The sequence below is a fragment of the Rhinolophus hipposideros genome, assembly GCF_964194185.1.
Source record: "Rhinolophus hipposideros genome assembly, chromosome: 17".
Lineage (NCBI taxonomy): Eukaryota > Metazoa > Chordata > Mammalia > Chiroptera > Rhinolophidae > Rhinolophus > Rhinolophus hipposideros.
The window spans coordinates 55982398-55998877 of record NC_138063.1 but is presented as its reverse complement, the minus strand read 5'-3'; the positions used below and the strand labels follow the sequence as shown (position 1 = coordinate 55998877).

The following is a 16480-nucleotide window of genomic DNA, read 5'->3' as shown; positions in this document are numbered from 1 at the left end:
AGCACGTGACCGGTGACCCCAGGCCACATGAGTCTGAAGATGATAGCCATGTTCAAAAATCAATCAGTGAAGGTTTCAGGGAAGAGATAATGCAGAAGTTGGCCTTGAAGAATGCCCAGAATTTAAATGTGTTGCCAATGGGCAAGGGCCCCAGGCAGAGGTGTGAAGGGCAGTCAGCAGTCATGTGGGGACAGGGAGTGGCTCAGTATGGCTGCTAATGGTCAAACTGAGTATGGGAAGGGTAAACCTGTGACACCTTTCCAAAAAGGAACAAGGGGGGAGACTAGGGGTCATGGGGGGCTGGTCCTAGTTGGGTCTGCCCACCCGCACCCCACCCCACCCATTCAATACTAGCAGTGGCCTGGAGCTCAGACAGAGCCTCAGGCCCCTCCTGGTTCCTGTCCTGATAGGTCTGGCTGGGAGCCTGCCCAGAAAATAGTCATTGCATACTGGGCTGGACTGCGAAATAGTCATTCCTTTGTGGGAGACTGGGAAGGTGCTGCCCACTCAGCTGTCACTGTACCATAAGGCCGGCTGGCAGGCACTGCTACCCTCCACAGATCTGGGGACAAAACCAGCTAGCCTCTCAGTGAGGACCAAGACCCAAGCCTTCTGAGTCCCATCAGTGTGCCTTGTTTTCTCCGGCATAACTACCCCTCGTTTTGCTTTCCCTTCCATACCGCAACACCCATACACCAGTGTCATGCTGGGGATATTCAAACCTAGACAACAGCAGCAAGGTGAGGCCAGGCGTAAAGGAGATCCAGGAGGATCTGGGCCCTGCCTTCCTAGTTCCCAGCCACACCTTCAATTCTGGCACTTCCGTCCTCCTTCCAGCCCTGGATGGTCATGGGGACCCCAGAAAAGCTGAGGATCAAGGTGAGGTGGGTGTGAAGACAGCAGCTGAGTAGCCTGGGCTTTGGCAGTATCTCTCTCTCCAGGGGGTGGTCACTCCAAGACCTTCAGACTCCTCAAAGCAGCTGTACCTTGGAGGGGATCGAGGCCCAGCCTGATACCAGGCTGTCCATGCACATGTCAGGGGCTGCTCTCATCCTGATGACTGATACCTGCGTCCATCTCCCCCGGGAGCTGTGTTCTCACCATGCCTATTTTTCAGAGTACCTGGAAGCGGATTCTCCCTAACATCCCGGAGGTGGAAGACTCCACCGATTTCTTCAAGTCAGGGGCCGTATCAGTGGACATTGTGAGGTAAGGCCAGGGATGGAGGGTCCCATTCCAGATGTCTGAGACTGTGTCGCACATCACCCCAAAACTGAATGGCAGGAAAATGACCGTGCTCATTGATTATGCAGATCAGGGATCTAGAAAGGTCCCACAAGCCTGGCAGGTCACCTCAAATGGCTACAGGTCAGCAGACTGGTGGGAGCTGGCACAGTTGGGTAGGAATGTACTGCTGCTAGCTGGCTTCTCACTGCCGTTACTGGTGCCTGGGCCAGGAAGGCTGGCAGCTGCTTTTCTGGCACCGCTAACCAGGTACTTGCATGTGGCAGCTTGGGGACTTGGACTTTTCTCTGTAGCAGCTCACAATGCTGAGCGTGAGAGTGCCCGCAAACAAGGCAGGTATGGTAACGACTTTCATCACCCAGCCTGGAAGGTCTCATTGTGTCACTGCTACTGACTTGAGTGGTCTCAGCAGTCACAAACTCATCCAGGTTCAGTGGCAGGTAGGGGGGCTGAGACCCACCCCTCAATGGGAGGAGGATAAACTAATGTGTGGCTCTGTTTTAAAACTGCCACAAGCCCCAACACTCCCAGTGACAGCCAAGATATGTGAGGGGAAAGGGACAGGCAGGTGTGGCCTGAGCAGATGAATCTAACCTCACAAATGGCCCCATTAGGCATGTGTCAGGTGTTAATGGAATCATTACTGTAATATTTTAAAAATTGAGGCATAGCTCTGTACAGTGAAGTGCACAGATCTTAAAGAGAACCGTTTGGTAAGCTTTATTTAACTTGTATAACTTGTATATATATATCATATATATATTTAACAATATATAATATAATATAATATATTGTTTAACTTGTATATATATCATATATAATATATAGATTATGTTATATGTATAATATATAACACAAGTCATATCTTAATCTAGATAGATACCAGCCTCATCCCCAGGAGGTTCCCTCCTGCCCCTTTCTAGTCAGGTTCCCCCCGTGCCCCATGGACAACCTATCACCATAGATTAGTTTACTTGTTCTTCAACTTCATATGAATTGTCCTGCTTGCCACTTAACAGTGTATAAAGGGAAAGATGTGGATGGAATGTATTAAAACACCTTTGCTTATAAGCAATAATAACTTAATTCAACCTGGTTTAAGCAAATTAACAAAAGTAAATATTACCCAAGAACATAGCTAACGTGTGATGCTTGTACAGAAGTGTATTCACATACTTCACTGAGTATATCATAATTTGAATTCACTCTTCACCTTCTATAACTTAAGGTTTATCATAATTAAATTCTAGCATATTCTCAAATTCTTCCCAAAAGTTTTGTTTGTTTGTTTAAGTCACTACCTAAGCCTGGACAATCCCACTAAAGGGGCTAACCTAGACCAGCAAGTCCCAGCTGGTCTGGCAGCTGATTGCAGACACTCAAGTGAGCTCATCTGAAGTACAAGAAACCCCTCCCCACATGTGTCAGACATCTCTGTTTCTCCCTTCCCAGCACTCATTTCCAAAAATGTCCAAAAGTCCATGGTGGGGCAGCTGGGAGGCTCAGTTGGTTGGAGCGCTATGCTCCTAACACCGGGGTAACCAGTTCCATTCCCACATGGGCCAGTGAGGTGCACCATCTACAGCTAGATTGAGAAACAATGGCTTGACTCAGAGTTGGGGGAAGTGAGGAGAGAAGGGGAAAAGAAAAGTCCATGGTGGCTTTCTTTAGGCATAGCTGACTACTCCAAAGGCTCACATTATGTCATTAATGTTGTCATCATGTGTTGCTTCATTTTAGGGCAGGATTTCTCCTCATAGTGACAAGATAGCTGCACAGTAGCTCTGGTCTAATTTCTTGTCTTTTCAACATTCCCATTAAAAAGGGGATGCTTCCCCAGAAGTTATTACAGAAGTCCTTGATTTGAATTTTACTGGCTCTGCTAGAGTCATGAACCAATCAATGGCCCAGGGAGGCATGCTCTCATTGACCAAAGCTTGGACATGTGCCCACCTCTAGAGCCAAGGATTAAGCCAACTACATTGAACTCACATCTCTAGAAAGAGGGGAGAAGGTTGTTTATGTGGAAAATGTCAATGTTCTTCCCGGAAGCAGAGGAAATGAGTGCTGGGAAGGGAGAAACAGAGATGTCTGACACATGTGGGGAGGGGTTTCTTGTACTTCAGATGAGCTCACTTGAGTGTCTGCAATCAGCTGCCAGACCAGCTGGGACTTGCTGGTCTAGGTTAGCCCTTTTAGTGGGATTGTCCAGGCTTAGGTAGTGACTTAAACAAACAAACAAACAAACAAAACTTTTGGGAAGAATTTGAGAATATGCTAGAATTTAATTATGATAAACCTTAAGTTATAGAAGGTGAAGAGTGAATTCAAATTATGATATACTCAGTGAAGTATGTGAATACACTTCTGTACAAGCATCACACGTTAGCTATGTTCTTGGGCAATGCTCTTAACTTATGTGTGCCTCAAAATCCTTATTCTAAAACTGGAAGAAAGAGACCTGCCTTTTTTTCTTTTGTATTTTTCTTTTTTTGGCTTACTATATCTGAAACTTTAAGAGCAGCATCAAAAATACATAAAGTGATGGGCTTTCAATAATTATTAGCTATGATTTTCTTTGGTGTTGAAATAGTTCTCAAAATTTAATTCTGTCATTCATACATGATCTCATTTTCCCCTCCATTTCTCCAATGTTGATTATGCATTTCATACATTTTTGCATTGTAATATTTGTATATATCCTATTTCTCCCAGTATGTTGTAAGTTCTTAGAAGACAAAGACTTTGCTTCTTTGTGGCTTTTATTACTTAACCCACACCAACGCTTTCAATCAACTGTTTTATTAATAGCCATCTTTCAGTACCCCTGAGGAAAACTTGGGAAAATTATCTCTTAAATCCTCAATGTCACCCTTTTAGTAATATCTACCTTGCAGGTGTTCTGTAAAATTATTTAAATGCCTTGCACAATATCAGACACATATTAAAGATTACGTAAGTGTCTGTTCCTATCTCTTTTATATTCCATTTAATAAATAATTGTTGATGGTGGTAATGATTATTATTTTGTAAGATCTAATTAGTGTCTGGGAGAGCATAGACAATGGGTAAAAGGAGATACATATGATTAGAGAACACACAGGAAGAAGCTACTATAATATGGTCCCATTTTATTAATAAGGAAAGTGTAAATATAAGAAGAAAAAGTTATTTTAGATGTGATGTGACATCTTTCATTGTTCACTAAACCACCACATTTTCTCTATCCACATGATGTTTTCCATGATAGAATAATAATATCAAACATAGGAGTATCTTTTGAATTGAAATTAGGATCTTTAGAACTTTTTCTTCTTTCATGACTGAGACTTTGTACCCATTGAACAGCAACTCCCCATTTTCCCCTCCCTGCCCCCAGGCCCTGGCAACTGCCATTCTACTTTCTACTTCAATGAGTTTGACTATTTTAGATGCCTCATATAAGTGGAATCGTACAGTATTTGTCCTTCTGTGTCTGGCTTATTTCCCTTAGTATAATGTCCTCTAGATTTACCATGTTGTAGCATATGACAGGATTTTCTTCTTTTTAAAGGTTGAATAATATTCCATTGCAGGTATATACCACATTTTATTTATGCATTCATATTTTGATGGACATTTAGGTTATTTCTGCCTTTTGGCTATAGTGAACAATGAACAAGGAGTGCAGATATCTTTTTGAGATCCTAATTTCAATTCTTTTGGATAAATACCCAGAAGCAGGATTGTTGGATCATATGTAATTCTCTGTCTAATGTTTTTAGTAACCTCCATACTGTTTTCTATAGTGACTACACCATTTTACATTCCCACCAACAATACACAAGAGTTCCAATTTCCCCTCATCCTTGCCAGCACTTGATTTTTCTGTTTTTTGTTTGTTTGTTTGTTTGTTTTATACTTTGTTTGATAATGGCCATCCTAATAAGTGTGAAGTGATGTCTCATTGTGGGTTTGACTTGCATTTCCCTGATGATGAGTGATGTTGAGCATCTTTTCATGTACCTGTTGGCCATCTGTTTGTCCTCTTTGGAGAAATATCTTCAAGTCTTTTACCCATTTTTAAATTGGGTTATTTTGGATTTTTTGCTGTCATATTTTGGATATTAACCCCTTACCAGATAGATGGTTTGCGAATATTTTCTCCCATTCTGTAAGTTGACTTCTCATTCTGTTACTTGCTTCGTTTGCAGAGCAAAACATTTTTAGTTTAATGTCATCCCACTTGTCTATTTTGGCTTCCGTTGCCTGTGGTATTGGTGTCATATCCAAGAAATCATTGCCAAGACTAATGTCATGAAGCTTTTCGTTTATGTTTTCTTCTAGGAGTTTTAGAATTTCAGATATTGCATTTAAGTCTTTAATCCATTTTGAACTGATATTTGTCTGACAAAGCTGTAATGGCCACTGTAACAAAAAAGTAATTTCAGACTGAAAGATGAAACAGGCAATTCTGTAGAATATGAAAGAACTTTTTGTAAGGTAATTTACTTATGGGAAAATTACGAGTTAGAGTGGCGGATAGGCCAACAGTTCTGCGCAAATTATTCTGCACTACCAGATCCCTGTTACAGTACTTTTTTAATAGTGTAACTGGACTATTAATGATTGACAAGACAAAGGGACAAAGAATGAGGTAGCACCATGGGCCATACCTCTTGGTGGTCTTGTGATAGATGATTGTTTATAATTGGTACTATTACTAGTTTGATATTTATCTCGGTTGTCATGCTATTTGGCTGTTAATAACAAATATTTATGGCTACATTTTAAGGAACAACTAGAAAGCTTTGATATTCATCATCAACTAGAAAGCTTTGATATTCTTACTAAGGACAGTGAGGTTGGTCAAAGGTCACAGCATGAAAGTACACAAAGATGAAGATAGTTTTATTCACACCTACATGTATACAATGTTTGTGTGTGGTTTAAGATTAAGGTCCAATTTCAGTCTTTTGCATGTGGGTATTCAGTTTTCCCACCATTTTTTGAAGAGATTATCTTTCTCCCATTGAATATTCTTGGCACCTTCTTAAAAATTAGGTAACCATATATGTATGAGTTTATTTCTGGGCTCTCTACTCTGTTTCATTTTCCTATATGTCTGCCTTTATACTAGTATCATATTTTTGATTACTATAGCTTTGTAATATGTTTTGAACTTAGGAGTATGAGGCCTCCAGATTTGTTCTTCTCAAGATTGTTTTGGCTAATCATGTCCTTTGTGGTTCCATATGACTTTTAGGACTGCTTTTTCTATTTCTATAAAAGTGACATTGGGCTTTTGGTAAAGATTACACAAATCTGTAGATAGCTTTGGGTAGTATGATCATTTTAGCAATATTGTCTTCAAATCCATGAACACAATATGCTTTCCCATTTCTTTGTGTCTTTTTAAATTTCTTTCTGAAATATTTTATAGTTTTCAGTTTACAGGTCTCTCATCTCCTTGGTTAAATTTATTCCCAAGTATTTTATTATTTGCAATGCTATTATAAATAAGATTCTTCTCTTGTTTCCCTTTTCGGATGCTCACTTTTTAGTGTATAGAAATGCAACTGATTTTTGTATGTTGATTTTGTTTCCTGCAACTTTACTGAATTTGTTTACTAGTTCTAAGAGTATTTTGGTGGCATTTTAAGATTTTTCTACATTTAAGATTATGTCATCTATGAACAGAGGTCATTTTACTTCTTCCTTTCCAATTTACACACCTTTTATTTATTTTTCTTGCCTAATTGCTTGTCGTAGGACTTACAGTACTATGCTGAATAGAAGTGGCTAGAGTGGGCATCCTTGTGTTATTCCTGATCTTAGAGAAAAAGCTTTAAGTCTTTAACTATAATGATGTTAGCTGTAGACTTGTCATATGTAGACTTTATTATGTTAAGGTAAGTTCCCTCTATACCCACTTTGTTGAGAGTTCTTATCCTACCTGGATGTTGGATTTTTTCTGAATCTCCCGAGATGAGCATATGATTTTTATCCTTGGTTTTGTTGATGTGGTGTATCACATTGATTTGTGGATATCAAACCATTCTTGCACGACCACTTGATGATGGTGTATAATCCTTTTAATGTATTGTTGAATTCAGTTTGCTGATATTTTGTTGAGAATTTTTGTACCTTTAGTCATACTCATCAAGGGGGAAAAAAAAGATATCTTTAGGTATCTAAATGTTGAATAACTATAATGTACACCTGAAACTAATATAATATTGTATGTTAGCTATATTTTAATAAAAGTCTTTTTAAAAGACAAAAGAGAGAGTGCCCAAATAAATAAAATAAAAAATTAAACAGGTTACAATCAACACCACAGAAATGCAGAGTCATTAAAGAATAGTATGAACAATCACATACCAACAAATTGTATAACCTAGAAGAAATGGATAAATTTCTAGAAATAAGCAACCTTCCAAGACCGAATGAGGAAGAAACAGAAAATCTGAACAGATTGTACCCTTCTCAAACTATTGCAAAACATTGAACAGGAAGGAATGCTTACAAATTCTACAAAGCCAGCATTACCCTGTTAGCCAAACAAAAGACACTACAATATCAATATTCTTTGTTTCTTGTAAACTTTTTCAATTTCAAGTCCATTTTGTCTGACAATAATGCAGCCACCCCAATTCTTTTTTGGTTTCTGTTTGCATGGAATATCTTTTCCATTTTTGTACTTTCAACCTTTTTATGTAAATATATCTAAAGTGAATCCCTTGTAGCATATGGATGGATGCTGGTTTTTATTCATTCTTCCAATCTCTGTTTTTAATAGGAGAGTTTAATCCATTTTCATTTAATAAGATTACTGATAAAAAAGGATTTACTTTTGCCATTTATTTATTTGGTTTTTGTATGTCATATATGCTTTTTATTCCTTAATTTCTCCATTACTGCTTTTTTTTGGTAGTGTACAACTTTGATTCCTTTCTTATTTCTTTTTGGTTATTTCTTAGTTATTACCTTGGAGAATACAATTAACATCTTAAACCTATAATAATTTAGTTTAAATAATATCAACTTAGTTTCAGTATAAATTCTCTAACCCTATACATCTCTATACATCCCCATTTACATTGTTATTGTCACAGGTTATATCTTTACACATTGTATACCCATTAATATAGAGCTTAACTTACTGTTTTATGCATTTGTCTATTATATCATATAAGAAAAGAGAGAGATTTCTAGTCAAGATGGTGGAGTACGTAAACACTGCCCTCCCCTTCTCTCAGGACCACATTAATTACAACTAAACCACAGAACAACCATTATGGAGAATCACCTGAAGTCTAGCTGAGCTGAAGCCCTATAACTATGGACATAAAGAAGAAGCCACCTTGAGACTAGTAGGAGGGGCAGATGTGAAAGATATGCTGGTCCCACACATGCATGTGACCATTAAAAATTGGGAGGGATATTTAGCCTGTGGAGCCCCCCGCCCCCTGCAAGGAGCAAGGGATCCCAGCCCCTCCCCATCTCAGAGTTTCAGTGCCGAGGAGAGAAGTCCCCATAACTTCTGTCTGTGAAAAACCAACAGAGATTGTGGCTGAGTGAGATGTAGGGCAGCTGCACTCCCAAGTGCTCCTCTTAAAGGGACTATGCACAGACTTACTCACTGATGGACTGACTTACTCTGAGCTCCAGCGCTGGGGCAGCAGCTTGAAAGGCACCAGGGACATATGGGGAAGAACTGAATTGTCTAGCTTCAGGGTGAGTGGCAGCTTTCTTCCAGACAGAGGAGCTGGCAGAAGCCATTGTTTCTTTGTTGAGCCCTCTCCCTCACTGTGGGCAGATGCAGGCAGGTGCCATAGTTGAGTCTCCATCAAACTGGCTATCACCTTTTGTCTGCCCCACTCTAGTGATTCCCTGAGACCATGCCCCACTCAACTTTTGAGCACATACAAGCTGCTTCCAGTGGCTTTTCTGTATAAACCACCTGCCTTGGCTCAAGCTGTTGGCTTTTCTAAAATCTCTCAAAGGTTCACAAAACTCGAACAAGCAGCATCTGTCTTCAGTGTGTCCTGTACCTCTGGCTGAGCAGCCCTGTGTCTGGAACTAGTGATAGCCAGCCTTGGTTCATGGCGTGGCCTCTCAAGACACCTAAAAGGACAGCATGGGTGGCAATCATCTCTGGGTTGCTTTGTGGCTCATACCAGGTGGCCCCAGGTGGGACACAGACTGTGGCTGAACTTGGCTCTCAGAGGGTCCCCTTCCAAGAGGCCCAGGGGCTGTCAGGCCAAGTGGCCAGGTTTGCACTGGGCAAGGTAATCTTGCAGCCATCTAAGGATGACACATCCAAAGGGCAGCCTGGGAAAATACCAGAGTCCCTCTAAAGTGAACCTTACTCTGTAGGGTCAACCACTGCAGAGAGCTCCTCCATTGTAGTCACAGTCAATTCTCACAACAAATCAGCCAGGGGTTAATCCCTCCCATTGATGTGCAAACAGCAAGCAAGTCTCAACTATAATAGGAAGGCACACACAACCCACACAAGGGACACACCTGGAGCACCTGGCTCTGGTGACCAGGGAGACTGCACCACTGGGTCTCACAGGACAACTACTGCGTAAGGTCACTTTACTAAGACTGAGAGGCATAACAGCCCTTCATAGAAAGAAACACAGGGAAGCAGCCAAAATGGGGAGACAAAAAAATTTTTTTGAAATAAAAGAACAGAACAAAGCTCCAGTAAAAGAACTAAAGAAAATGGAGACAAACAATCTACCAGAAGCAGAGTTCCAAACACTGGTTTTAAGGATTCTCAATCTCAGGGAGAACTTCAATGAAGAGATAGGTGACATAAGAATGGAGATACAAAACATGAAAAAGAACCTGTCAGAAGTAAAGACTAACTGAAATGAAAAATACATTAGAGGGGATCAACAGTGGATTAGATAAAGGAGAGGATCAAATCAGCAAACACCCAATCAGAAGAGCAAAAAGAAAAAAAGAATCCAAAAAGTGAGGACAGTTTAAGGGGGCCTCTGAAACAATATCAAGCATACCAAAATTTGCATCACAGGGGTACCAGAAGGAGAAGAGAGAGAGCAAGGAGTTGAAGAAATAATGACAGAGAACTTCCATAACATGATGAAGAAACTAGATATACAAGTCCAGAACATGCAGAGAGTGGCAAACAAGATGAACCCAAAGAGGTCCACACCAAGACACATCATAATTAAAATGCCAAAGGTTAAAGACAAGGAAAGAATCTTAAAAGCAGGAAGAGAAAAGCAATTAGCTATCTACAAGGGATCTCTCACAAGACTATCAGCTGATTTCTCAACAGAAACTTTGCAGGAACTACTCAAAGTGATAAAAAGTAAGGACCTACAGCCAAGACTACTCTACCCAGCAAAACTATTATTTAGATTTGAAGGACAAATAAAGAGGTTCCCAGACAAGAAAAAGCTAAAGGCGTTCATTACCACCAAACCAGTGTTACAAGGAATCTTGGACTTCTTTAAGTCAAAAAAAGATGACAAATATGAATAAAAAATGGCAATAACTATGTATCTATCAATAATTACTTCAAATATAAATGATTGAGGGCTCCAGTTAAAAGACACTGGGTGGCTGAATGGATAAGGAAACAAGATTCTTACATATGCTGCCTACAAGAGACTCACTTTACACAATGAGATTTATAGATAATGTAATACAGAATTGTACACCTGAAATCTATGTAAATTTACTAACAATTGTCACCCCAATAAATTTCATAATAAAAAAATTGACATTATGTGCTAAAAAAAAAAGAGAGACTCACTTTAGATCAAAAGAAACACAGATTGAAAGTAAAAGGATGAAAGGATGAGGGAAAAGATAATTCGTGAAAATGGAAATAAAATTTAAAAACCTGTAATAGCAATACTTATACAAGACAAAATAGACTTTAAAACAAAGGCTATAACAAGTGGCAAAGAAGGACCCAGTAATCTCACTTCTGGGTAATTATCTGAAGAAACCCAAAACGCTACTTTGAGGGGATATGTGCATCCATATGTTCACTACAACATTGTTTATACAATAGCCAAGATGTGGAGGCAGCTTTGGTGTCTGTGGATGAATGAATGGATGGATAAAGAGTAGGTGGTACATATATACAATCAAATATTGCTCGGTCATCGAAGGGAATGGTTCTCACCATCTGCGGTGGTATAGATGGACATGGAGGATATTGTGCTGAGTGAAGTATGTCAGATAGCGAAAGACAGATGTAATGTGATTTCACTTCTATGTGGAATCTAAAGAAATAAACAAACAAAACAGAAACAAATTCATAGATACAGAAAACATTTTGATGGTTGCCATATGGGAGGGGAGTTGGGAATGCATGAAAGAGGGAAATGGATTGAGAAGTATAATGTGGTTGTTACAAAGTAATCATGGGGATGTAGGGTATAGCTAAAAAATATATTCAACTATGTACGGTGTCAGATTGGTACTAGATTTATTGGGGTGATAGATGCAAAGGGGGTTGGAGGACAGGGTAAAAAAAGATGAAGGCATTAAGAATTAATGCAAATTGTTAGTTACAAAATAGTCACAGAGATGTAAAGTAAAGCATAGGGAATATAGTCAATAATATGGTAATAACTATGTGTAGTGACAGGTGGGTCCTAGACTCATCAGGGGGATTACTTCTTCAATTATATAAATATCTAACCACTATGCTCTTCACCTGAAATTAATATAAAATACTATTAAATGTCAACTTTAATTGAAAAATTTAAAAAGGGGGGAAATGGTGAAGTCCCCTTCACCTCAGAGTTTCAAATTTTCAGGTATAAAACAAATAAGTCATGAGGATGTAATATACAGAATGGGGAATATAGTCAATGATATTGTGATAGCATAGTATGGTGTCAAATTATTGCTGGACGTATCATGGTGATCACTTCCTTAGGTATATTAATGTTGAATAACTATTCTGTACACCTGAAACTAATATAATATTGTATGTTAACTATATTTTAATAAAATTGTTTTTTAAAAAGAGAAAAGTTATATACTATACCAAAATTACAATACTACTGGCTTTCGTATTTACCTGTGTAGTTACCTTTGCCAATGTTCTTTATTTTTAATTAGGTTTTGAGTTATTCTTTAGTGTCCTTCATTTCAGCCTGAAAGACTTCCTTTAAGATTTCTTGTAGGGCAGATCTACTGGTAACGAACTCCCTCAGCTTTTGTTTATTTAGAAATGTCTTCATGTCTCCTTAATTAATTCTTGGTTGATTAATTTTTCTTTCAGGACTTTTCAATCCCACTACCTTCGAGTCTTCATAGTATTTGAGGGAAAATCAGCTTTCAGTCTTATTGAGGATCCTTTGTATATAAGGAATCACTTCTTTCTTAATGTTTTTCCCAATACCTTCTTTGTCTTTGCATTTCAGTGAGTTGACTGTAATATGTCTCAGTGTGAGTCTCTTCAATTTCATCCTGCTTGGAGTTCTTTGAGCTTTTTGGGTGTGTATATTCATATGTTTCCTCAGATATGGGAACTTTTTAATCATTATTTCTTACAATATTTTTTCTGACGCTATCTCTTTGTTTTTCAGTAATGAGTATGTTGATATGTTTTATGATATCCCACAGGTCTCAGCCTCTATTCATTTTTATTCATTCTTTTTTCCTTTGGTTCCTCTTACTGGATAATTTCAAGTTCACGGATTCTTTCTTTTGCCAGCTTAAATCTGCTGTTGAACCCATCTAGGGACTTTTTCATTTCAGTTATTGTACTTGTCAGCTTAAGAAATTTTTTGATTTCTTTTTCTTTTTCCTTTTTTTTTTTTTTTTGACTTTTGGCAATTTTGTTCTCAAGAGAATTACCTAAACACTTTTCTCTTTGTCTATTCACTCTTAGCTTACAAACATTTCTTATAAGCCATACGATCTGATTTCTTTTTTTTATTATTTATTGGAGTGACAATTAGTGAAATTAGTGAAATTACATAGATTTCAGGTGTGCAATTTCTATCTATTGATTTTCTTAGTTTTTCTTACATCATTTTCTGATTTTGTTTAGTTTTTTGTCCATGGTTTTCTTTAAATCATTGAACATATTTAAGACAGTTGATTTAACATCTTTGACTAACAATTTCAATATCTGTTCTTCCTCAGGGATGATTTGTTGTTTTTTTCCAAATTCATTTTTTCCTATGAATGGGCTATACTTCACTGTTTTTTCATATTTTTACAAATTTTTTTGTTCAAAATTGGACGTTTTGAATGTTATATTGTAGCATTTCTGAAAATCTAATTCTCTCACTCCTCAGAAGTTGCAAAATCTTGCTTCCTGAGTGCTGGAGCCATCCATTTGTGATTTTTCCAAACTGTTTTTTACAAAGTGTGTATTCCTTGTTGTGTGTAGTCATTGAAGTTTCTCTTCTGGTATCTTTGTGGTCAGCCAGTGGCCTAACAAAGATTTTCTTAAATGTCTGGCTCCCAAAAAGGAAAATAAAAATACTGTTTCTTTAAATCCCCTAGAAGTTGCTTCAGCCTGTAGGGGTTGAAACAATGGCTGCCAGGCTTTGTGCTGGTTCCTCAGTGATCAAAAGTAGTATCATAATCCTGAGTTATAAAAGACAAAGTCGTTCTTGCTCACCCTGGCTCCAGGGAACTGCAATCAGGAATGTGGCCCACTGCCTCTACTGCTTCCTGTCACAGAGAGAGAGGTAAGAGATGGCAGCCAATACCTCACCGAAAGTATTAAATTCACAGAAATCTACTGATATTTGCCAGCCTCCACATTATGTACTCCCCTGGATACTGAAAATGTTTGACTAAGCTCTAGAATTTCAGAACGTTTGATTAAGACACTTCCTACCAGTTCAATAGTTATTTAGGTGGAGGGATGGATTTTTGGAGCTTCCTACTCTGTCATCTTCTTTCTAAACATAGGTTTTTATTTCTCTTCAGTAAATACCTAAAAGTGAAATGGTAAGTATATGTTTAATTTTTAAGAAACTGTCAAAGTGCTTTACAAAGTGGGTTCCAAAGTATCATTTTACAATCCCATGAGCAGTGTATGACAGTTCAGTTGCCCTGCATCTTTATTGGTAATTGGTATGGTCAAGCTTTTTAATTTTAGATGTTCTAATGAGTATATAGCCATAACTTGTGCTTTTAATTTGCATTTTTCCTAATAACTAACAGTGTTGAGCATCTTTTCTTTTTTTATTAGTTCCAAGTGTACAAAACAACATAATGATTAAACCTTTAAACACCTCACAAAGTGATAAACATGAGAATTCTACTGCCCATCTGACATCATACATAGCTATTACATACATAGCTATATAATAGCTATTACATAGCTATTACCACGGACTATATTCCCTATGCTGTACTTTACATCCTGTGACTGTATGTATTTTTTAAATAATAATTGGCATTCAATATTATTTTACTAGTTTCAAGTGTACAGTGCAGTTGTTAGGCATTTATGTAATTTAAGAAGTGATCTCCCAATAAATCTAGTACCCATCTGACACCATACATAGTGTTTACAGCATTATTGACTATATTCCCCACACTGTATTTCACATCCCCGTGACTATTTTGTGACTATTCATTTGTACTTCTTAATCCTTTCACCTTTTTCACCCATTCCCCCAGCCTCCCCTCATCTAGCAACCATCAGTTTGTTTTCTGTACCAATGAGTCTATTTGTGTTTTGTTGCTAATTTATTCTGCTCTTTAGATTCCAAATAAAAGTAAGTCATATGGTATTTGTCATTTTCAGTTTGACTTATTTCACTTAGTGTAATACCCTCTAGGTCCATCTATATTTTTGCAAATTGAGCATCTTTTCATATGCTTATTTGCCATCCATATTTCTTCTTTGGTGAATCTGTTCAATCTTCTGACCATTTTTACTTAGATTGGTTTTTTTTCTTAGTGTTGAGTTTTGAGAGTTCTTAATATATTCTAAATAAAAGTCCTTTATCATATATATCATTTGAAAATATTTTCTTCCAGCCTATGGCTTGTCTTTTCATTTTTTAACAGTGTCTTTTGAATATTATTATTAATTTCCTATTAATTATTATTATTAATAGTTGAATTATCTCATTTGCTCATCACAAAATAGTAGTAGCACTATTATTATTCCATTTTTCTGGTAAACAAACAAGACTCAGAAGAATTAGTCATTTGCCCAAGGTCAGAGATTAGTAATTGGTGGAGCCAGAACTTGAAATCAGGGCCTTCTGAGACCACGGACTGGGATTTTAAACTCAATTTTAGACTAATACTCTTGCTTTGGGTGCTGAGATGAAGGTTTCTTCTGGGTAAATATGTTTGGCATCACCACTTCTGCCACTAGAACAATGCAGGTCTGCCAAGCCTCTTCCCATGCTCCCTTTTTTTTTTATCTCCTTTCCTCCAGACTGGTGGAGGAAATAAAAGAGCTGTGTGATGGCCTGGAATTGGAAAATGAAGACGTTTACATGGCAACCACCTTTAAGGACTTCATCCAACTATTAGTGAGAAAGTTGCGAGGAAACAACAAAGAGAGTGAATGCATCATTGACTACGTGAGTTCTGGGGGCCCCCATGTGCGTATGGCCCTGCAGACCCCTTAGGCTTCCATATTTATGGATCAAAAATGACACATGGGGGAAACCTGGATGTACAAGAAGGAAGGATCCCCATGAAACCACCCTTCAGTGTCCCAGGCTCTTCCTGGCAATTCGATACCCTAAGAATGCCAGGGCAGTAGGCAACCTCAATAGAGGAAATCACTGTATTTGGGACTCAGTATTTGGGGTAAGTTCTGAGTCCTAAGACATGAGACCAGGATATTAAGAAGAGGCTTTTACAGAGGACTTCTCTCCCTGTTTCTCCTTTGGTGGGCTTTTCCAGCGGTGGCTTGCATGTCTACTGTGCCTCTAGCTCCTGCCAGATCACCCTGCTGGGACTCTGGTTCCTCTGGGTAGCCCTAGCTCCTAATACTGGTACCACCACCTCCTCCATTTGTCCCTATAATTTAGCGATGGCAGTGGCTTCCTACTGTTCCTGATCTCTGAGTTGACTCACAGCTTCTCAGCTCTTCCACCACCTGTGTAAACAGTTCTCTGCATTAAATTATTTTTGTTGAAATGCCAGAAAAAAAAAGAAAAAAGAAAGCAAGAGAGAAAGAAATTGGAAATGTTTTCTCAATAAGGAAAACAAATATTTCTATATGTTCAAATTGTGTTATGGAAGGATATTGAAGTAA

General features: G+C 38.3%; 1 protein-coding gene across 2 annotated transcripts in view; it reads left to right on the top strand.

Moving 5' to 3' along the window:
- Positions 1 to 16480, top strand: part of ALDH1L1 (aldehyde dehydrogenase 1 family member L1) — a 199998-nt gene that overhangs the window by 149753 nt on the left and 33765 nt on the right. For both annotated transcript variants that reach the window (XM_081078526.1, XM_081078525.1), the window contains exons 9-10: positions 1118 to 1209; positions 15650 to 15797. In XM_081078526.1, coding sequence (XP_080934652.1) covers positions 1118 to 1209; positions 15650 to 15797 — 240 coding nt within the window. The remainder of the gene's footprint in view (positions 1 to 1117; positions 1210 to 15649; positions 15798 to 16480) is intronic.